The 23,982-nt window shown below is 38.7% G+C and overlaps 1 protein-coding gene across 2 annotated transcripts in view; it reads left to right on the forward strand.

The window, feature by feature from the left end:
- Positions 1–23,982, forward strand: part of cntn4 (contactin 4) — a 186,356-nt gene that overhangs the window by 118,102 nt on the left and 44,272 nt on the right. For both annotated transcript variants that reach the window (XM_044182712.1, XM_044182722.1), the window contains exons 6-11: positions 1,418–1,621; positions 4,306–4,408; positions 5,353–5,537; positions 11,276–11,415; positions 15,330–15,459; positions 16,234–16,384. In XM_044182712.1, the coding sequence (XP_044038647.1) occupies positions 1,418–1,621; positions 4,306–4,408; positions 5,353–5,537; positions 11,276–11,415; positions 15,330–15,459; positions 16,234–16,384 (913 nt within the window). The remainder of the gene's footprint in view (positions 1–1,417; positions 1,622–4,305; positions 4,409–5,352; positions 5,538–11,275; positions 11,416–15,329; positions 15,460–16,233; positions 16,385–23,982) is intronic.

Raw genomic sequence — 23,982 nt, forward strand, 5'->3', positions numbered from 1 at the left:
AAGAAGAAAGAGGAAAGGCATGTCCAGAAGGCACTCTCAGCCTGTGGTTATCCTACTTGGGCTATCAACAAAGTTAAAAGAGCCAAAAAAACAGGACAAAAGTGTAACAGAACCAAGAAGGAACGGTGTCTCCATTAATTATGTATCTGGACTATCTGAAAAACTACAAAGGATCTTTAGACAGCACGATGTTCCTGTTTTCTTTAAACCAGGCAACACTTTAAGACAGAAACTCGTTCACCCTAAGGACAAGTTACCCACACAGAAATAGAGCAATGTAGTCTAATCCATTCAGTGCAGTGAGGAAAACTGCAAAGAACGGTACATAGGTGAGACCAAACAGCCACTTCACAAAAGACTTTATCAGCACAGACGACACGCTAACTCAGGATTACGGAGCGCCGTGCTTTTGCATCTAAAAGCTACAAACCACACATTTGAAGACAGCGAGGTGAAGATTCTAAGTAGAGAGAAGAGTTGGTTTGAACGGGGCGTCAAGGAAGCCATTTTTGTGAAAAAAGAGAACCCCTCTTTGAACAGAAATGGTGGTCTGAGATTCAATCTATCAATCTATCTATTCAAGTCTATCACAGTGTATTATCACCTTGGTCACGCCAATCACATGCTAATCAGGTACTTAACAGTGATGAAGTAGATGCAGCCAGAAAACAATAGGCCTGATTACTGATTACTGGGCTATCTTGGAAACTATTAGGTCAGTTTCAGGTGAAACTAGCTATTAACAGATACTCAGGCAGATTCCTTCCTGAGGGCAGGGCTTATGTAACACAGAGTAGCTTAAATTTCTAGTTCCCGTCCCATTTTTTCACAATTGAGAATGACTTCTGGATGGGAGCCGAAACGTCTTGATTCTGAAAACAGTGTCTAGATGACTACGACTAAAACCTTTTCTACGATAGAACACTCCTGGACGAATGAGGGACTACACCGTCTTATTCATGATATGTTCTTTATCATTTCATTACATTTTACCATGCCTTTTGTTGTTGTGATCAATTGTTAGAAACTATCATTGTTGCTGACTCTAGTTGGCTGTGTGGGGAACTGTAATTAGTCATGACAACACATACCCCAGTGTCTCCCAAATCCCTAGTTGAGTATGCAGACCTCATGCACATGAAAAATGATCATTTGAAGTGAGTCCAGATAATTACATTTGTTTGTAACCTCTCACAGATCCTGTCATCAATTTTCACATTTGCATGATATAACTTTGTCACCATTTTTGCTACCCTCAGGAGGTCTAAAATGTATCACACACCACCACCCCCACCACCACAACCAAAATATCCCAGCTCCCTCCACCCTGTTTCATGACCCCCTCCGAGAAAAGAAAAGAAAAACAATTTTTGGTTTCATTTAAAGTGAGAATTCCCTTTTTCTTCTTTATTCACAGATCTCATATTTTCCTGGATCTTTAATGAGTACCCGACATTTGTGAAGCAGGATACTCGCCGCTTCATCTCACAGGAGACAGGGAATCTGTACATCGCCAAAGTGGAGCCCTCAGATGTTGGGAATTACACCTGTGTGGTGACCAACACTGTCACAAAGACCCGAGTCCAGGGTCCACCCACTCCATTAGTGCTCCGCAGTGATGGTGAGCCCTGGTTTTGAACACACTAAATGCATTAACCCACTAACATGCAAAAATTTACGACCGCAGCACATACTGTAAGATGTTTGCTCTGGTTAACTAGCCTGCATATCACACTATTTTTTATGTCGGCCTAATCAAATCCATGGTTTTCCAGATGATTTCTGGATATCTGGATGTTACAGTATATATTTAATCAGTATTGCACACAGCCAATTCTCCATTAGACCTCCATATTTGGTTACAGGGAGATTTGTACAATTTATATACTGCATTTTTAAGGCCTGTGAGATTGCTCAGTTATGTTACTAGGCTATAGCTTAACCCCTTTGAAGAAACAAAGTAATGTTTATTTTAGTGTTGACAGAATAATGCAGTCACAAAGTTTTTAAGAGTGCATTTCCCCAAAAATATAAATTTGTAATATTTTATGCGTATATACACATTTTAGTTGCATACATTACATTTTGTAGGTGGCTGCCCTATGAGGAAAATAATCCACTTGCTAGGAAGTGGACATGCAATAACACATGCCAATATGAAAAATATCACACTCCACAAAGGCATTCCCACATTAGGCTCCATGTTGTGTGTTGTGTTTTGATAATCACATGGCTCACCATGCATTATACATTTAAATTTTTGTGCAAACAAAATTGTCCTCTTGCCACTTTCATCATGTCTTTAGATGATGTTTTTCATTATACTTTAAATAGTACTAAAAACTGCAGCTCCTCCATTCTGTGCTGGCATCAAAGTGCTGAAATTTTTTTCCAGTCCTGGTCATGATAAATAAAAAGCCAAACTGGCTTTGTTGGTACCTGAAAGTAGGACAAGAGGTTTTAAGGAATACAAATGAAATTCAAAGGTTAATTATCTCTTTCTTTGCTAATTTCAGCATGTCCTTTAACATGTGGATCTGATGCTTTAGGCTGGGCTTATCAAGGCACTCCAGAGGAAAGGTCATTGTCAGCAAGTAATCTAATTGTAATATATCCAATGCAATGCAGTACAAGAAATATGAAGCTAAATGTTATTTTCACTAGAAATGTCTTTTTTGACATTTATGTGGGGTTTTGTCTTCCAATTAATTCCAACTGATCTGGTGCAATAAAAAACCCTCCCAAGAGTGAACCTTAACTCTTATCAAATAGCTTTGTTAGGCCTTGTTATTGGAAACTATGAACTTATTTGTATTAGTGGTAGCGCTTTATTTTACCCCCACCCCAATATTAACATTTTTCATGAGGGTTCCTTAAAATTGGTTATTAAAGTGTGTAAGTGGGACCCAGGTATGCACTGGGTGGAACATTCTACATTTGATTAATAGCATTTTAAAACAAAGTCATCATATATATAATTTAAATTAAGAATAAATGGTCATTTGGTATAGAATTCTGTGGAAATAAATTCTGAAATTTCTTACGTCACTATTTGTTGGATGAGAGACAGAATTGCAAATAGCTTGTGTGACATGAGAGATCGTTTTTTCAAGCAATTGCAGAACGCTTTCCTTCCCTGCTTCTTTCCTTTCCTTTTTCATTATACCTTTATTTCACAGAGGCATCGGGTCTAGCAGCAGCATCAGCCCTACCTCACAGTGACAGGGGCTCAGGTAGGGGGTGCAGGCTGGCACATTGAACAGGTGTCCCCAACAAAAGGTTATGGTATGAGACAATTACCTGTCCACTTCCACGTCTGCCTAAAATGGGTGATAGTGCTGTGGTTACATTCCAGTATGAGACAGTTGTGATAAGGATCTGAATGAGCTTTCACAGTCTATCAGGGAGCCATCCTGATAACACATGCCTCACCAAATCAACGAGATGAAATTGGCCTGTTTCCTCCATCTCAAAAGCTATTTGTGCAACACAGCCCTGAATTACAGCAATGAGGAAAACCTATTGTTACACGGGTGGATGAGAGTGGCTTAAAATACCATGTTGTGCACCCAGAATTGGCACAGCTAAGAGAAATGAAAGTACACCCAATTACAAATTCATTGATATAATTTACCTTAGTTGTCATTTAAGGGGAAGAAAAAAATACACGTTTTTCCAATAATGTTAGACACTCCAGTCTTGATTTATGAATAAGTCTCTCCCAAAGCTAGAACACCAGAGAGCCCACATTCCCGTCTTCTCCTTTATGCAGAGATTTTTAGCATGCACAGCAGCAATATTATAATCCACCAGAGCTGCTTCACCGACAGTGAATGGGATGCTTTGTAGACACAGTGGCGGTACCCAGGGGGATTTTATGGGCCCATTTTCTGGTTCATAGCGGTTGGCATTACAACAAGATGAAACTCATCTGGATGTAAAAGCTCAAACCGTCTATGAATTGTCAAAGTTGTTTTTTCCATTCAACCTTAGTCTGTTGCACGTCCACTGAAAAGCAGTTTGGCTTCTTTTTCTCATTATTTTCAATGGGAGAGCTTTCTGTGACAGCGCTGAGAGCAGAGCGTGTTTCTGCTGCTCAGATCGCACAGTGTTGGAAGTCGAAAAACATTTCAGCTTAAGTCAAAAGAGGGCTTTACTTGAAAAGGGTTTTCAGAAGCTGTGTAGCAACAGCAGAAGCCACAACTTGTATTTTTATTTTTGCCTGAATTGGTTAGCTTGAGTTACAAATCAAGAATTCAACTTTTTTTGCACTAATACCAATGCTCATTTGCATTTCTGTTTCAGGTGTGATGGGTGAATATGAGCCAAAGATTGAAGTTCAGTTTCCAGAGGTTGTTCATGTTGCCAAAGGATCCACTGTGAAGCTGGAATGCTTCGCTCTGGGAAAGTAAGCCCACTAGTAGTCAGGCTCAGCATGCTCACTAGCATATAAAAGAAAAATATTTCTAGAAGAGTGCTGGGATATTTTTCATGTGTTTCACCACTTTTCTGCAGTCCTCATGTGTTTCAAGCTAGGCTGCACATCTAAGAAATTAGAGGGCACATGTTCAGTTAAAATATCAGATATCAAATTTTGTAACACAATGTACTGAAGTCCAGATTACAGGACTAGGTAATATGCCTAAAGTTAGATTACTGAACAGTTGTACTTAATTCTGTGGAGTTCTATAGAGTAATTTTTTCAGTTTTACATTCACAAGGGAACGAAAGCACATAATTGTACACCTTATAAGGCCGTCAAACTTTCCTTATGAGTATTATTGTTGAGTGACCATGGAATACGTACATTTATGGTGTAAAACAGCTGAATTTGATCCTTAAAAAAACAAACAAAAGCCCTAAATGTTGTGCTCCTCAGCATGCTCTTGCATTAAATATTAAGGATTGCAATAAAATAATTTAAGGTTAATTGGAGCACTGTTGAAAATTAAGGGAAATCTGAGACGTTAAGTCCAAATATTTAAGGAACTGTGATTTAATATTAGGTTATATATGTGTATATATAATGGGAAAATTGAGACATTGTAAGCATTTTTTGTGCATGGTATCAGTATTTTGCTTGTCTGCATGTCTGTTATGCTTTATCATTTTCAATAAAGGTATGAAGACATGTTTGATAAATGTATTGAAATTTTAATTTTAGCAGTTTTGTTTCAATCTTTTTCTGTCAAACAATAATCAATATATAACTAAAATCTTAAAAGTGTATTGGAGTTTTTTATAGCACAAGATTTTCTTTGAGAGAGATAACGGTTCTTTTCTACTTTGTGTCAAGCCTTAAATAATAATAAAGCTTCACATGGTTAAACTTCTCTGTGTCTCTTCTCACAGCCCAGTACCATCTATAAACTGGAGGAGAGTGGACAGTGTACCCTTCCCCAGGAAAGTGGACATGAGGAAAGCCAGTGGCGTCTTGGAAATCCCATATTTCCAGCAGGAGGACGCCGGCACGTACGAGTGCATAGCCGAGAACTCCAGGGGAATGAACACAGTGAAAGGAAAGCTCTCTTTCTACGGTAATACGGTGATCATGACATGCATGAATATTTGACCAGCATGCACAACATCTGCTCAAACTGAGAGGCAGCAAAAGTAGACACAACTGGTCTTATAAAGCAGTCAGCGGCGATCGGCAGAGGCTTGTGTGACGTACATGAGGAGGGTGGCTCGTTTTAACAGCACATCAAAATGATTAAAGGCTGTCAGCCATGATGCCTCTAATATTTTGATCCAGATTAAAGGAGTGATGCGGATGAGGCTGAGCCCTTGGACATAACCTTGTGGATGAGCTTTGTATTGGGTTCCACCAGATGGCATCATGATTGACATCCAACTTGACTGTAGATCAAAGCTGTTAAATGTACTATACATAGACCAGTGGCGCATATGTCAGGGACATAATCTGCACAGCAGCATCTGGATCCACGGGAAGGGGGTTAGTAGATTCACTCATTGTCACGGAGTCACACCTATTTAGTTCAAATGTTAGAAGTCATGATAACTACAGCCACTTCATTCCAAAACAAAAAATCTATGATCCATCTATATTTTTGCAATTCAACAATTATTCCAACTTCTGAAATAGATTGTTGTGACTAATCTTCAAGTTAAAGTTATGTGATTTCATTTCTTCCTATAGGACACCTCACTAAGATTACACTTGTAGGGTGTCCAGACCTCAGGGATTTCTTTTTCTTTTTAGTTACATGGCCGACTTCATTGGTCACAAGGTGTCCAGCTAAATTCCCCGTTCATCGCTCTTTTTTTTTTGCCCATACAATATATAGCAGTTGTAAAGTATTTTCTTGCTTTCTGTGCTAATAATACAAGAAATCTGAAAAATAGTATGTATGGTTCATTTAGTACATAACAAAAAAATAGGGTTAGGCCATTGTGACATTAAAATGTAATAAGCTCTGGAAAAATTTTGGGGTTAGACCAACACTATCTCAATTCCATATTATATAAGTTTATTTTATGAGTTTTACATCTTTTCGGTTGGTTATATTTATTTCTTATAACTGCAAACAATATACCATACATAGTATATACTGTAAACAATTAGTTTGTAGTGTGGAATTGAGACACAGACTAAGTATCTGGAGCCAGAATTGATCTTGTTCTTTGAGTTAAACTTGAATTAGGGGAGCATAAGATTCATAATTTTTGTGACTTACTGTATCAACAATAGGCTGAAACTTGGGGAGAAAGGAACAAATTTAGAGAGGAGGACGCTAACATTATAAATCTTATTTGTCTATTCATACTGTATAAATAATCAAAGTTTGCAAACCTCTCTGCCCTCACAAGTTTAAAACCTAGCCTAGCCTGGTAACTTTCCATAATAATTAATGACTTGGTCATGAATAAATGGATAAAACAATTTCATTACATTTATATTTCCATAATATTTTTACCACGACTTTTCTGTTCAGGTTTGCCAGTTAACTTTCTCTTTGAACAATCTATGGATTTTCCTTCCACCTCGACCGATCTCGACTGATGTTTTCTTCCTTCTGATTTTCTCCCCTTCAAGTCATGCTGTGTCAGCTGTCAAAAATAAGTCATTTGGGGCATTAAACAATTTGCCATTATTTACAACAGCCCTGGAAGCTCTTAGCCTCGTTCGCTATAACAGCCCAGGAGCACACTGTGATCCACCAAGGCTTGATTTGTCGTTTTGAGCTGTGGCTCCTCTCTCATTTTTCATGTGTTTTCTCTCTCTCTCTCTCTCTCTCTCTGCCTCTCCCCTGCTGTCTGCAGCCAGGTGATAAAAATCAGTAATTTTATTTTGAACTCCCTTTGAATTAAGCCTTTGAGACATTCGACAGCAGTGTAAGCCAATGGGGGAATCAATAAGGGTATCTCTTGTGCATCCAAGCAAGCTACAGTGGAAAGAGAGCTGGGCTTTGTGCTAGACAGGAAGAAATGAAGATGTTACTTTATGGTGGCACTTTGGTCATTGTTAAAACATTCCCACACTTTTAATGTCAATGTTAGTGTACCAAGATGCGAAAATGCTTTTTCTGTCTTAAATCCAACTAATATAGCGGGCCTAATGTGTTTTGAGTTTCTTTTGACTGTTCTGGATATGAAGGAGATGTATTTAAAATTTACAAAAGTGTTTTGAAAATTTGGGGCCATTGGGGCTTTAGAATCTCATTTTTGGTTTTAAGCTAGAGGTGAAATTAGATTAATTATATCTTAATGAAAAAGTGATTTGACTGATAAGGGAAATTCCCATCTTTCCTCTGCTTTAGCCACTTGGCATTTGTTCTGATTGTGCGTGCTTGCCATGCGTCCAGAGATGGACTGCCTGCTTTCATTTGGTAAGCGTTGACTGAGAGTCGATACGTTCGCAGCGGGTCAGGAATAGAGTGAGGGACCCTGACAGCAAGGAGGAAAAAAAGCAACAACAATGCAGTCCTGAAAGGTGCAGTGGGTGGGGCAGCTCAGCCAGGCTCTGATGGAGGATTGCAGTTACATGAATGGATGTGTTGCTAAATGACTGGTGATGGCGGAGTCTTATTGAGTAACTTTCTACCATCTAGTGGGTTATTTTCTAAACACACATTAAGACACATACCACATAGTTTTCTTCAGCTTTATGGACTGGTAATAAAGCTGAAATTGAAAAATATATCAATGTGAATAAAATTATCTATTATTTTCTAACATTTGTAACAAAGCAACTACAATTAAGAGGTTAGTGTAGATGTTACATACATAGTTTGAGAATAAATGTCTCTTTTCTGTAGAAGGATAAATAACAGAAACAGTAGCTTTCAGTCAAAGGAAATTGTAACCCTTTTTACTGTTTGCACAGACGGCAACAGCACAGCCTCCACACAAGTTAAATGTTAATGACCTTATCCAGCCTCGTCTGCCAAAGGGATCTTAGAGGCCTACGACACAAGATTCACGAATACAAATATTTCTTTGATACTAGACGGATTTTGATGTTGAATCTGTGCAGGACTCCAACATAAATACACAAGATCGCAAAAATACCCCCTCTGGTCTCTACATCCACCTCTTTTTATCAGTCTTCGCTCTGTCTTTCTGAACACCCACAATCACACACTCTAGCTCACACATCGACCGCATGCTGAAGTTGTACTGCGCAGAAATAGTGTGGGGATACATTTGCAGTTATTGAATTTCTCGCTGTGTTATCCTGCTTTACTCGAAGGCAAAATAGTGTATAGCAGAAGCCAATTAGAGCAGGATTTGTACTGTTACTGAAAAGCCTCCACAAAGGTCAATCCTTGAGAGGGGCATTAGGTGAGGTCTGTGGAATGGAAAAGTGCGGTTAGCCATTACTCTTGTCCTGCCACTGGCCTTGTGTGATATAGGATGATTGTAGCTTGACCTACCTACACATCATCCAGAATGTACAGAGCATTACACAGAGAGAGCTTTACAGATCTAATTTTATGTTGTTTTTTTGGCTTAATAATTGACTAGCCTTGAGTTACTTGCATGACACAGCAGGAATCAATTCTCCTCCTGTATAATTATACCATCATTTACTCAGATTGTATTGAATGGAGGGTTTTTATGGTACCAGGAGCCACCCTAATGTATATGGATCTGGTTTTCATCACTTTTGTTCTACTAGAAGCACACTAGGAAACTGAAAGAAACCTTAAAAGGAGAACTTCAGTGATAACGTACCTTAAACTGAAAGCAATAGATGTGGGATGCAAAGTCCCATCACCAAAAATTCAACACATAGACTGAAAGGACCAACACAAGAAACTAACAACATCTTGATTTGATATCCTATAATTTAAATTATGATAATTCAAATTTGCAATGCTCTTGCTACATCTTATAAAGCTTAATTACTGTGAGCACATGGTAATAATTGAAGCCGACTTAGATAAGCATATAAACTGTAGCATTAATACAACTTAATAAAGGCAGCACCAAAAATATGTAACGATAATTAATAAGCCTCAAAGGGGTTCACCAAATATTTGCATCGTAACCACATTTATGGGTACAAAAGATGAACTAGAGTGATTGCACTCAACTTCGGGCTATCAGAAATAATCAATATTTATACTAAATAACATAATTTAACTCATTAAATTCACCTTAAAAATGGGAAAACAATAGCCAATTAATTAATTCAATGTCAATTCTGGAGGTTGCTACTAAGCTCTTGACTCGTGAATAGTGACCATAATATTTCATACACACAAACCATATAATTAAGTTCTTTGTAAATTAAAGATTTACTGAACTACTAACGACACACACAACTAATAACTACATACAAATGAGTGAATAAATGCAATGAATACAGCAATGAACAATTAATGAATGAATGAGGACCAACGTATATCAGATAAAGCAGTGAATGATATCTTAGCAAGATGTACATTCCCTAATTACTCTTATTAATCTACAGCATCAATCCCAATATCACAGGAAAAGTAAAGTTCCATCTGGTGGTTCAGATGGCCAGGGGAGAAGTTGATCCGGAGGGGGGAGGGAGACGCACTGTCAATTCTCACATGGGCCAGCTCACTGGCATCCTCGGATGTGTGAAAATAATTATTACTTATTATTATTTGCACATCCCCACTTGGCTGGGTGTGATGGACGCGCTGGCAGCGTTCAAAGTTTGTTGAATTCAGAGTTCTTTCTCTCAGAGTTGGCTGGATGCCGGCCTTCAGCACGTTCAGTGCGGCTCGGGGATTCAGCTGAGTTCCGGGCGGGCCCAGCTGAGTTCTGGGTTCCGCCCACATAGGCAAAGAGTAGAGTGTAACCCAAGGGAGCGGAAGCGAAGAGCAAGCAAGGGCTTTCCGGAAAAAGAGAGTGATCTTTGGACTTCTTGTGTTATAGTCTTCAGTCCAGGGGGGCGCAGTGTCTGATGTCCATGGCACAAAACATTACTCCTCCCATCCTTAAATCTATCCTGACTTAATTATTCCTTTGCTACACTTTCTTTCTAAAGAATGAATACAGTTTCCCCACATGTCTAATTTTCCCATGCTTGAAAGCATGGCATCTTGGCTGCTGGAGGGAACCTCAAATATCTTATGAATAAACAGGATATCATCCACCGACCATTAATCTGATAGACAGTGTTAACACAGGCACAAATGGCAAAAATGGCAATCCTGTACCTCATCTGTTATTATGCCAAGACATATACATATGTACCTATATCTTTCTATATATGTATATGCATATGTATACCTATACACACAGCAAATGAAATAGTAAAATAAAATCAATCCATGTCAGTGATCCTTGTATCACAGGAATGTGTATTTGCTTTCTCCCCCCTGAGAGGGATGAAAAGAGGAGGAGGATGATAGCAACAGGCATACTGCGTCAGACAGAGTTGACATTTCAACTTACATTTTCTGTTATTACAAGCTATGATCAATTTTCTGGTTAGACGTCTACATATTAATTCAATTCAATTCTATTTATATAGCGCCAATTCATAACAGAAGTTATCTCATTGCACTTTTCCTTTTCCCTGTAGAGCAGGTCTAGACCGTACTCTTTATAATATTATTTACAGAGACCCAACAAATTCCACCATGAGCAAGCACTTTTTAAAACATTTTTCTCAATCAAGGAGGTACAATTGTTCATCATCATCATCATCATCATCATCACGCTACAAAACATTGTGCCAACTCCTCTCTTCTTTCATCTGGATATTATTTTGTCTATATGAAAATTTGTAAGCCGACAAGTTTTACTCTCACATTTTCCATGTTTCCAGCCCCTCCTCATCTCATTGAGAAACCCCAAGATGTCCAGAAGCTCATTGATGACTCGTTGGTTTGGGAGTGTAAAGCCACAGGGAAGCCAAAGCCTTCTTACAGGTGGATGAAAAATGGAGAGAACCTGGAGTCTGCAGAGGTAAGATCTGCCCAGCGGTAGCATGTCTTTATATTTGAAGATAAAGTTTTGCTTCCAAGGTTAGCCTTATGACAACAGCTTTGGCACAGATGTACTGTATTTTCAAAGCTTTATTGTACAGTTTTTTCAAGCTTTACTGACTAATTACCATGCATTATTGTCTTTTTCATTACAGCACAGTGCCTCCTGTGCAGCAATACATTATGTTATTCACTTCTGCAAACAGCATTTATTTCAAAGGAATTAGACTGTGTCTACTGTGCTTTGCTGTGCTAAGAGACTAAACTGTAAACAGGCCAAGTATTTCATGCTAGTCTGGAAAGCACAGTGATGTAAGAGCTACTCTAATCTTCTGTTAAATCTCTCTTCGCCAAGTGCAGTTATTAATCCTGTGCCACCAAAGACGAAAAAGAAAGATTCTCTGTATAAACACTGTATATCCTACTTTCATTTTAGTTCCCTGCCCCCCTGAATTCACATTATGGGTACAATGAGGAGAGATGAGCCTATTGTGGCTCAAACCAGCCTACTTGTATATCTAACTTAAACTGAACTCTGTTGTTGGCATTTGCAAAAATATGATTCAATATTCAATTCCTTCATCATATTGGATTATTATATCAGATCCTTTAGCCAAGTTGTTTGGAAAAGATTGATTGGACACTCACGCACAGCTTGCACCTGATAAATAAACAGGCATTATGTTAATTTGCTTTATTATGCAAAAAAGGCGACAAACACACCAGAGGATATCGATCAGTACTTGAATGGTATACATGTTGTTGGAATGAACCCAGTCTGTCTGTATATTACTAGAGGCGACACTCACAGCCAAGCCTCTTTCTCATAAAAAAAACTGATTTGGCTTGCTATCAGGGAAGAATAATCAACAATCTGTTTAGCCATTGGCTAACATTTTTATCCAAACCTTTTATAAGGTAACACCCTTGTGTTTGTTTGTTAGAAAACAAGACAGCCCATCTGTTTTTATGTGTGGGAAAAAAAATCACATTTTTGTTTCTCTTATTAGGGAGTTTCTTAATATTGGGGGCATTTTGACGAGCAATTTCTACTGTATCATCATTTTTTTTCTTTTGCTATTGTGACCTTACTCCTACCCCTTTCTCATTTTATTATGAAGTGAATACATTGAATAGAAAACACAACTGCTTTAAAAATATCCTCAAAAATAGGCACAACTACTAACACACCTTGCCACACTCAGCCATCTGGATTCAAAGCAATGAATGTATGATTAAAGGTTACAATGACTGTGACTGAGACATAATAAATGGATATATTCAGAATGCATGGGTGAATGGATTAATCAGCAAAGGTGTTACATTGTTTGAAATGCCACCATTAACCACAGTGGCTTAATGAGTGGAAGAGGGAAAGGTCAATGATGTAAGGAGCAGTGGGGAGAGGATGCACCATTTGTTGTTATTTATTACAGTGAATCAATTGAGACCTTTCTGATTGTATAGTTCACTGGAACTTATTTCTGCTGACAGTTTTCTAACTTTGGGCAACCGAAATAGAGCAATCAATATATAAAAATAACAAAACATAAGTTACGGACCATATATTTTGTTGAGAAAATTGACTATACAGTACAGTAGATTTCTATGGGTTTGTGATATAAATAGCCGAGTATATGTGCATTCAATCATTCAATGTCAATAATTTAAAATGTTTAAGAACCCCAACTATTTCTAGTGTTTCACTCTAATAAAAGTACCTCTCAAACTGGTTTTACAATTATTGGGCTCTTTGTTGGACAGCCCGTTAACATGCTGCTGTGTTCTACCAGTATGACTGTTTCAGATGCAGCCCTTGCAGATTTTGAGACTCTTGGTATTTTCCTAGGTGATGTTTTTTATTACCAACTTATGTCAAAATATCAATGGTTTATTGGAATGCTTCTTTTCTTGTGGCTGTTTTCATCTTAAGGACCTCACTCTCTGCTGCTTTATTGACAATGGATGCAGGATTAAGTGGCTGTGCAATTAAAGGGAAACTCCACCATGAAACAGGATTTAGTCCATTTAGAGTAGAGTGGGACCACCATGTACTTGAACTGAGATTATTCCTGTTAGGACTCTAATGTCAAAGCCTTAGAATTTCAGGAATGGGTGATATAATTCTAATGCAGTCCACTACATCCTGATTAGGACTGGGAAGATGTTTTTTTCTTTTTTCCTGCCTTCCCTGTTCATTCAAGCTCAATTGGAGCAAAGAGGCTGAGCTTAGAGTTTTTGTTCTTGCTATTGCAAAGCCACTGTTGAGCTTAGTTCATGTCTTCTCATAGTTCTTTCTTACTCATGCATGTGGAGTAGATTAATGAAATATCTGTGAATGGAATTAGCAGATTTCTTTCACAGTTCTACCCTGGTGAGCACTAATAATATATTGTTGTTAAACCCTGCCAGGAAATTTTCCTTTTATTGTTTATGAGTTCAAACTTGTCAGATCTAAATCAATTTCACATTACATATTTGTTGCTTTTTGTTTCTTTTGCATCATTGCATATGAAGAAGAGAAAGAAAGAAAAAGATTATGTTCCACCTTTTACTACATATTACATTATATCCACAGTAGTGGATTGATATTGTTATGATAATATAAAATAGCTTGTTTAAATTTTACAGCTGTAGAATTTGCATCATTCTCACAAAGGCTTCCAGTAATTAGTAATTCTGACATAGCTGTAGACAGCAATCAAACCCAAGAAGCTCCGTCATAGTATAGTCACAGTCATAGTCATATCTTCATGCCATCCATTCTTTTACATGTTTTTGCAGCTTTATATCAAATGAATCAACCCAGTGTTGTTGGCAAATGACATTGCCAATAATTTTCCTTCAGCATAAGGCGTACAGATGGTCCCCCCGGGTCCCTGCATGAAAAACTGCTGATTTGAGAGGAACTTCATGCTTAATTAATAGCAGCCATAAATGGGAGTGATTTTCATGCACAGACTGATATACGCCACTACTTATATACACCACCGTTTGCCTCCCTTGCCAGCAGGGATATTCGCCCCTGCACATCCAGAGCCGCATAGCGTTATGGAAATTCAGGCACAACCTGCTCAAACACAGGATTAGTTTGTGATTTTTCATTGAGGACAGTCTTTTCATGTGGCAGTACTTTAATCCCCTGTGAGTTCAGGCCGCTCAGACACCCTATGGAAATGCTCTAATGACATTATGGGTGAGCCCGAGAAAAACACAGGACATGAAGGGCACAAGGAGGCAGAACCTGCCACAGCGGCATAGAGATGTATGAAAACAGCTTAAGGATTAAATATTGCAGTGAAGGAGTTTAGTGAGAACCCAAGTTCATAGATAGAGATAAACGTATATTGAGGATTAAATGTCCAACTGATGCACTGATCCAACTGAGATTTTAGTTTATCGGGCCCAGCCGTCCTTAAGTAGATCTTAATTTGATGGCTCAGCGACGAGCAAGATTTCTCCCGCAGGAATGCAAAAACGATAGTCCAAACAGATGAAGAGGAGATACAGCTCGACCATGTACACAGCACTTATGTGGCATACCTATCAAAAAAGCAATTTTCTCAATGCATTATACCTCAGATGTTACGATATTCCTTCCCCTCTTATCCCCTCCTCCTGCTGAAGGGGAAACAGGCCCTGTGGTGCAGTCAGAGATATAAATAGGGCATGGTTTTATTTCACTCTCATAAACATGCAGATTGATTAGGGTCATTTTCTGCTAGCCTGCCTCCATCCACCCAAGCCTTTCCCTCCATTAGTGATGAAAACTTAGATTTATTGCCACGTCTATCAGATCCAGACCATAATTCACTGGCCCACTGGCTGGTTGTTTTTATGTAGATGAGCACTGGGTATAAGGCATATTAAAGGCATGTGTCTCTTTGTCCATAGGAGCGCATACAGGTTGCCAATGGGGCATTGTCAATCAGTCGTCTTACCCTGTCCGACACAGGAATGTACCAGTGTGTGGCTGGGAATAAGTACGGCGAGGTCTACTCCAATGCAGAGCTCCGAGTTATAGGTAAGTCATTGGCTTGGTGTGTGTGGGTGTCTGTGTGCACAATCACGCATGCGTGCATACAGTATGTGCGTTGGCATGGAGACGTGTGCGCAAGCATACATTTGTCCATATTTTTTCTCACGTGTGCCCCATCTTCTTCCTCTGCTCAATACCGCCAGATGACCTCTGGCCTCTCTCTTATTGGCCGCTAATTGGAAAGCATTAATTATAAGATGAATGCATCCGGCTGACAGTGATGTATGCCAGAGCTGCTTTGTTCACCAGCCTTGCGCATCTGCCCTGTCAAGCCTGTCACTCTCCACTCTAGGCTGGCAGCAGCCAGTATTCATCCTCCAACATGTCTCATCCTGATCATGTTGCTGATAGGAATCAGGCTCAACAGCCGAGTGTACTGGTCAAACTCAAGGTGAAGAGTCCCAAAAAAAATTGTCAGGACCAATGTTGGACATTTGCACACCTTTTGAAAAGGGCACATATTTTTAAAGTTGTGCATAGCCAGGGAAAGTTATTATGTGGGAATGGTCATCGGGTGTATTTGATGAAGAATCACATGCATCCTAACTGAGAGCAATAATAGATCTCCACAACATCGCATCTCAGCTTTTTGATCACTAATTATTCAGATTGTAAAGAATGTAATCCAAACACATTAATGCAAATATGACAACAAATGTTGACAAATATGATCAGAGATAAATTTATTATCAGATAATTTGGAGGAAAAGAGATGTGACGCTTTTACAAACATGCTTTAATATGCTGCTCTTGTCTCAGCTGTTGCCCCAGATTTCTCTCACAACCAACTGAGGAGCCAGACACTGGTGAAGGTAGGAGGAGATGTGCTTGTTGAGTGCAAGCCCAAGATGTCTCCTTGGGGTGTGGTCTCTTGGCGGAAGGGCAGCGAACCACTCCAAGAAAGTAACAGGTAACACAACATTTACACATTTTGTTCTGCTTTTACCCCACTGTGAGGATGGCTTGACTTCTCCTTGCATGTGTTCTCATTACTTTTAGCCAGGTACGGATCCCTGGAGGCCGTGTTCATGTATATTAATACAGACACATCTTATGCTAGACAATACTCACTACTTCCAAATGTAACATCTTGTTCAAATTTGAATGTGTAACATTCAGTTTAAGTCATCACCAATGTGATGTTGCCCCCAGCTGGTTGCAATATTGGACGACTGTCACATTCATCACATTCACCACTGCCTCCTTGAATCCAATACTCCCTTCACCAAGAGAGCTACAAAGCATTAAAACATGCATCCTGAAGGGAAGGTACATTTATCTTTAAGCAGGTATCTCAAACAGGTGAACACCTACATAATGATCAATGAAATGTAAAATGAAAATTCTAGAGTGAAATATTAAGTTCACTACACCAATATATATATATACATACATATATATATAGTTGCTCCATCAAAATTACTTTGGTGTCTTGGTGGCCAAGGGGTTATGGAGTCAGATCAGTCTCATTAATAACACAGAAGGATTCACAAATGTATTTTGGGATTTATATATAAATTACTCTCTTTACATTACATAGATTTTTTAATGTACACAAATAATATATATAAATGCAAAACAAATCCAGATATAAAAAGATAAGGTTCACAGATGTATTTCTGATACAATACTTGAGTAAATGTACTTATAGCTGTTTCTGGTGCCTATTCTGGGACTGCTCCCCGCCAGCATTCCCCCCACCTACCCCCACCCCAGGCCTGAAAACCTCCTCACTCCCCCGGTGCTCCTCACTCCCAGTCTGGGCAAAGTCAGCTACATTAGCTGCATGGCTGACGGAGCTATGGTGATGGTATCTGTCCATCAGGAAACTGCGTAAATCACAGAGAATTGCGGTAGAGCAGCCGGACATCAGAGGGAAAACCATAAAATATGCTCCAATTTCACCTAAATCAGTGAATAGTTGTTGTGTTTCGTCTTTTCCATTTTCCGGCCCAAAAGTGGAATACGTACAATGTAGATGTTCACGCAAAAACGACATGAAGAAGACCAACTTCCGCTGCTGAGGACAGAGGTGGCTCTTGCGGATGTCCGCCATTATGTCTGCATCCAGGTCCCTCTCCACCTAGTTGGGCTTGCCAAAATTGTGCTAGTAAAACAGTTTGTTTTGCTGCAAGCAATCCTAAGCTAACAGATGATTGTTTGTAGTGCCTTTAAGACTATTATAGTTAGCTGTTACTCACACATAGGCTAACTAACGTTAACTTTGCTGTCCAATTCAAGACACCAGAATTGTTTTTACCATAACAAATAAACCTTGATTCACATTCAGTACTCACACTCTGCTTGTCATCCATATTGTCCATAACCTAGAAATGCAGTCCTTGGTTATCCATTTGGTGGGTGGCGCTGTCGCAAAAAACAAGGGTCCTACAACTTCGGTTCATTCAGCTATGCAGTGCTGAAACTGCAGCCTCCTCTACTGCAGCAACATGCTACTCGGAGCCTCTCTCTGCTGCTCCGGTGCTGGAGAGAGTCATGGTGTCATGACTCAGTGTCCAAACACCCCACAGGAGAACAAGGCAGATAACCACAGGTTCCTGTTAATTTTATAATGGACAATTGTGTTGTGATATTTAAACCATTCATCAACAGGGAAATAAAAATTGTGTGTGCATCAGAAATACATTTATGAATCTTTTTATATGTGGATTGTTTTACATTTATATACAACGATAATTATTTTGTGTGCATTGAATTTTTAATTGAATTATTTCCATAGAGAGAATCATTTATATATAAATCCCAAAATACATTTGTGAATCCTTCTGTGTACATTCATTATTAATAAGACTGATCTGACTCCATAAGGGGTTTACAATGCTGTCCATGTAACAGCAACATCACCAGGTTAGAGTTCGGCTGGGGACCTTTCCTTTCCTGTCACCTCTCTACTGTCTCCTATCAAAAAATAAATAATGCAAGAATGCCCCATAAATACTTTAAAACATTCCCTTATAGGAATTAATTGACTTTCTAACATAGCAGGATATTCCATTTTAATGCAATGCAAAATTTTTATGACCAAACAGTCAGAGAACTAAGAATTTTTAGAAATTCAAAAGTACTGAATCAAGGTACGCCAGATGGCTACAGTCACTGTGGTATATTTTATTGCTCAGTGTCCATGGAGAGATTTTGATGCAGTCCTCAGATGTGGGGGGGACACGCACAGAACAGCTAAGAGAAAAAGCAGCATGAAGCCTAACTGAGTAATGGTTAATGGGGTTTGCCATGTTTTATCTCCAGCTCTTTAGTCGTGACCAAACAGACCAGCTGCTGAGTAAATTCAAAGTGCTAATCAAGTACTTTTCACCTCAGCGGGGATGATAAAGGCTAAAAATTATTCAACTTCTGACTCGTTTCTGAGGAACAGAGGGTGATCTTAGCATCCTGCCACGTTTGACCCCTGAGATGTGATGTGTGCAGCATTTGTTTGTCTGTGCCTGTCTGAATGAAGTGTAAAGTGTGGCCCAGTAGCCTCATTGCAGACAGGGTTCATCCATTGGGTGTCACCACTCTAGCATGACTCTGCTCTGACAGCAGGGCAGTGTGCACAGTGTCTTGCCAGGCTTTGCATATATACAAAGCAGTGTTGTTGCTTGTCAAACAAAGTGGCGGGGAATTTGCATAGTGGTTTCGCTGCTGTTGCCCTTCACTCGCCCTGTGCCACTTCCATCACACATTTCAACCTCTCAGCACCTGGACCTTTTTGATTCTGTTGTTTTGAATTCATAGTTCAAATTGATTTCACATTTGTCTTTGGTGTGACATGAATTGACATCCTCTTGAAGTGATAAATGAAAAGGCAGTGTCTGTCCCAATATTAAATAGATGCTTTGTGTTGTTTGTTTTTCTTGAAATTCACTGCATGCACTTGTCCTTCAGTGCTCTCACTTATTCCTAACTATAAATCACACAATGACCAACTTCTGTGATAAATAATGAATGGTTCAAGATTTGAATCACTAAAGTGTAATTAATGAATTACTCTTGAATAATTAAAATAAGGGAATTCTTTTTGTTACAGCTGTAACTGTAAGATGGATGTACTGCAGCCATTTAGTTCTTTGGTGCACTAAGATAAATATGATAATGGGCAATTAGTAGATGGAACACTGTCTTTATTCTGGTAGTTTTAAAAGTCAGTTTGATGTTGAGAAATATATTTTAATGCTTTCACTCACACTAAATAAATTATATTTTGCTCAGACCATTCAACAGTCCCTATTCTATTACATAAAAAGGAAATGTTTTGCCATGATGACGGACTGTATTGCCAGCTAGGAAGTGGAATAATAATGTTTATAGAGCTTGCACATGCCAGAGCCTATAAATGTGATGATTATATATCTTGCTTATTATCTCCCTTTTATCTCATCTGTGACATACACACATACACCCCTGTGTTGTATGCCACACAATAAAAATGTTCAGCATCTGATGTGGTAATGATTAGAACAGTTGTCTTTTAAACGGCTGCCCAATAGATGGTAAATGGTAAATGGACTGTACTTGCCTTTCTAGTCTTTCTGACTACCGAAAGCGCTTCAACGACATAGCTACAATAGCTATCCTGTCTGTAGGTCGACTACCACTATTCAGTCTTATCCTGCTGGTTGTTTTGAAAATCACAAGACTTTAGTGAAAGCAGGCCACTGATGCAAATGAGTGAACTGCAAATGAGGGAACAAATGACATCCTGGTTTCACACATCAGCTTTCTGATAAGCACGAGTGCTATATTTCTTGCTTGTTCCTTTTATTAATGTTTTTCTGTATATATTTAGACCAGATAAAATCATTTTGTTTGCATGCATGTACAGTCTGTCTACGCGCATGTCTGTGTACTTCTGTTTAGTTATGCACCTGTACAGAGAGGTGCAAAATCATAAGAGGTAGCTGTGAACCCCTTTTGTTGAAGATTAATAGGCTTAATTGCGTTAGCACTCCACTGTGGCTTCTGCAGAAAGGGAACTAGTGTCACCAGCTGGGTAATCCATCTTCATAGCAGCAGCCCCCTTTTTTCTGCAGTGGAGGAAGAGGGTGTCTTATCTACCCCAAACAACCCTGGAGGGACGAGGTTTAGATGACATCAGCTGGAACAAAGCAGCTGAGAGCGCAGAGCAGGTCTTGCTGATGAGTGTGTAAGTGGGCCGTGTCAGCCATGGAGAGTAGCCTAAAAAACATTCCATTTCAATATGTCACTGGCAGGAAGAAATCAAGTTTGTTAGGCCACTCACACCAGACACACTCAGTCAACTGTCCTCTCATGAGCCGCCGCAGGATGTGCTGACGTCCTGATGTTACGCCCTCCTGCATTAAACACTATCTTTAAAGACCTTGAGTATTTCAATTCAATTCAATTTATTTATTTATATAGCACCAATTCATAACAGAAGTTATCTCGTTGCACTTTTCCTATAGAGCAGGTCTAGACCGTACTCTTTACAATATTATTTATCTCTATCGACTTTGGCAGTCATGCAAATATTTGTGCTGGATCTTTCAATCATTTGAAGATGTTTACCCCTGGAGGGAAGCATTAAAGTGCTTTGGGTGTGGCTGGGACAAATCCCCCCACATTTGTTTTCAGGTGCTCTGATGCTGCAGCTTGTTTCCTCCGCTGCACAGTGGATACATGTTGCCTTGTTGTGTGTTTTGGTGCACACTGCAAAAAAAGAGGATATAATGCATTAGTTTAAAAAAAAAAGGATTAATACATACTTTTTTTTGCTCTTTAGCATTCACAATCTGTTCCCCTCCTTTCCTCCCCCCAGGAGCTGAGTGACAGTCAGATGTTCAGCATGCCCCAGGTATCCATGGCAATTCCTTTTACTAAGCGCAGTCCAAAAGGTCATATATTTAATTGAGATATGGCAATGTGATGCAAATGCTTTATGCAAAAATAATTCTAGGTTATGCATCATACCTCTCAAAAAAGGTATTTAGACTGGGGAATAAATATGAACTCTGCTGGTGGCTAGATTTCTTGGGGAAGCAGAACGTGGTCCTTAATGTGTATTATAATTGCTGAGGGGAGATGGTACTCCAAGAACAAAATGCACCTGGCAAACTGCTGCCCAGTCAAAATGCCAGTTGGGCTCACATTGGGCTCCCACACAGATGACGTACAATATATCAAAAAGTGTGTTTTATGTATCAATTTATTATTTAAAATTTCAAACACTTAAATATAATCATTATAAAAATGTAAGTATAAATATATAATTATAAAATAATTGCTAAATAGTAGTTTAATGACATGTATTAAAGGATTCAGATTTCAGTAATAAATCATCAACAGTCTTTGAGCACTCAACAGAGCCAACTAATGATAACAGCATTCGTGACATTCAGAAAACTCAATTTAAAGTCCAGGATTCCACAAATGATATTATCTTTTAGGTTTAAAATTAAAAAAACGTTTTTTCTGTTTGCCTAAACAGAATGGGAGAAGAAATAGTTATGTGATTGCTCTATAGGGCCTGAAATGGTGCCGATGGTTCTTTAAGGTACTGTAATGGTTTATGTGGCCCCACTATTTATGCTACAGACACGAGCATGTGTATCTTCAGTGTTTTTTGATACCTTTTACTGGGCGATTTAAAAAATTTGAGAGTACTTATATGTTTCAAACATTCTCTATTTCTCCAGTGATTCAAGCCAGAAACTTCTATTCAATACAGTTACATACCTATTGTGAACTGTGTAAAATGGTTCACCAGTGTTAGTTGTACTTGTCATTGTGGGAGTGTAACTATTTCAGTGAAATCTTTGAACAAGGTGAGTACAGGAATCTTGTTGCCAAGGTAACATCTGTTCAAAGTTTTATCAGCTCTTTTTTACTCCAGATTAGTGGTTTGTGAGATGTACAGTCCCATGGCACATAGAAAGAAACGTTAAGGAAGGTTGCTACTGGGAAGAGGGGGAAGCTAGAGACTGTATAAAATGTCTGAGCAATGTTAAAATTAATATATCATGGCTTGTCTTAAAGCTGACAAAACCTTTCCTGTATTCTGAGTGCAAATGCAAAATCTTTGCTTTGCCATGCATAAAATGTAGAGGGTTTTTTGTGAAGTTAATTCAAAACTAGGGAAATTCACACAGATCTTAAACTGCTAAAGTGTGTTTCTATTGGTTTCTAAATTGTAACTCAACTTCACTTCTATATGGTAATGGTATATAATTCTTAATGAATATACAAAAAAAAGATAGTGGGAGGTGAAAATTTGATGTTAGATGTTACAATGACACCAATTTCACCTTCTTTTATTAAGTAGATATGGTTAGGTCTTGATGCATTTACTAAAACCATATGTAAAAATAAAATGCACATTCTTGCCAAGAAATCTCACAGCAACCATTGTCTTAGTGGTCTGCTTGGCCAGTGATCAAAAATAGCCTTTATTGGTCTGTTTGGTTGTGAAATGATAAGACAGAAACACGAATCTTGTTGGAAAACACTCCCTCTTCAGTGGTTTAAAGTATCTACATCAACACTGTCTTATTCTGTAAGTGCATTCATCATTTAAGTCAGTATAAACTAGCTGCATCTTTATCACACATTGCGAGTAAATCACTGCTTATTCAGACAATCAGTTTGGACAGCCATGGCACTGCAATTAACAGGCTTAAGACTAGAAATGTTCACACCACTGTCTTCTGACCAGATGGCAGTCATTTTTGGCTGTGGTTAGGACATTATGTGTGAAAAGATCTTCTGCAAAATATGAAGTTTTGTGATTATACAGACAATAGTACAATGTGTGTAGGATAAGTTTAAAAAATGAAAGTCAACCCAAAATTCATTAGTGCTGTAGCCTCAAAACGTCAATACAAGACATTTTTGCGACTTTTCCAACAAGCCTACACAGCATTGGTTGTGTACCATTAGCTTACATATGTAAGACATCTATTACTTCACAACATTCTACATTTCGGAGAACCCATCGGGCTGCGAGTTTCTGTTTTACTCGGAAAGTGGAAGCTACCAAGCTCGGCTACCTAGCTTGCTCTGTGATTCTAATTACGACAGAGTAACTCACAGAATTACAGTGAGTAATGTAGGGAGTGCTCAAATCAGAAAGCAATGTCAGCTTACAACGTCAGCCGCTAGCTGGTTAACTGCCTGTGTGGCCGTTGGAATTGAAGGGATATTTCAATTCAAAACAGTTTTTACTGTCCGCCCCCACAAAAATATTGCACAGTACAGTACTGACATTGTCAGTCAGAGCCAAAATATCACCCCAACCCCAGAGAACACTAATGTAGGGAGCACTATCACTGCAGAAAAATTCATAAAACTTAAATTTCTTCTTTTTGGTAATTACAATTTTGACCAAACAAACACCAAGGATATATATACTTATTTCTAGCAAAAATGAATTTTAATTTAAGTTTGACTTTAAAGATCATTTTAAAAGTAATTTTATCATGTGCTATCAAACGTAAAACTGTATATGGGTCACATTATCTTTGACTCAATTCT

This window comes from Siniperca chuatsi, linkage group LG2 (assembly GCF_020085105.1).
Source record: "Siniperca chuatsi isolate FFG_IHB_CAS linkage group LG2, ASM2008510v1, whole genome shotgun sequence".
Lineage (NCBI taxonomy): Eukaryota > Metazoa > Chordata > Actinopteri > Centrarchiformes > Sinipercidae > Siniperca > Siniperca chuatsi.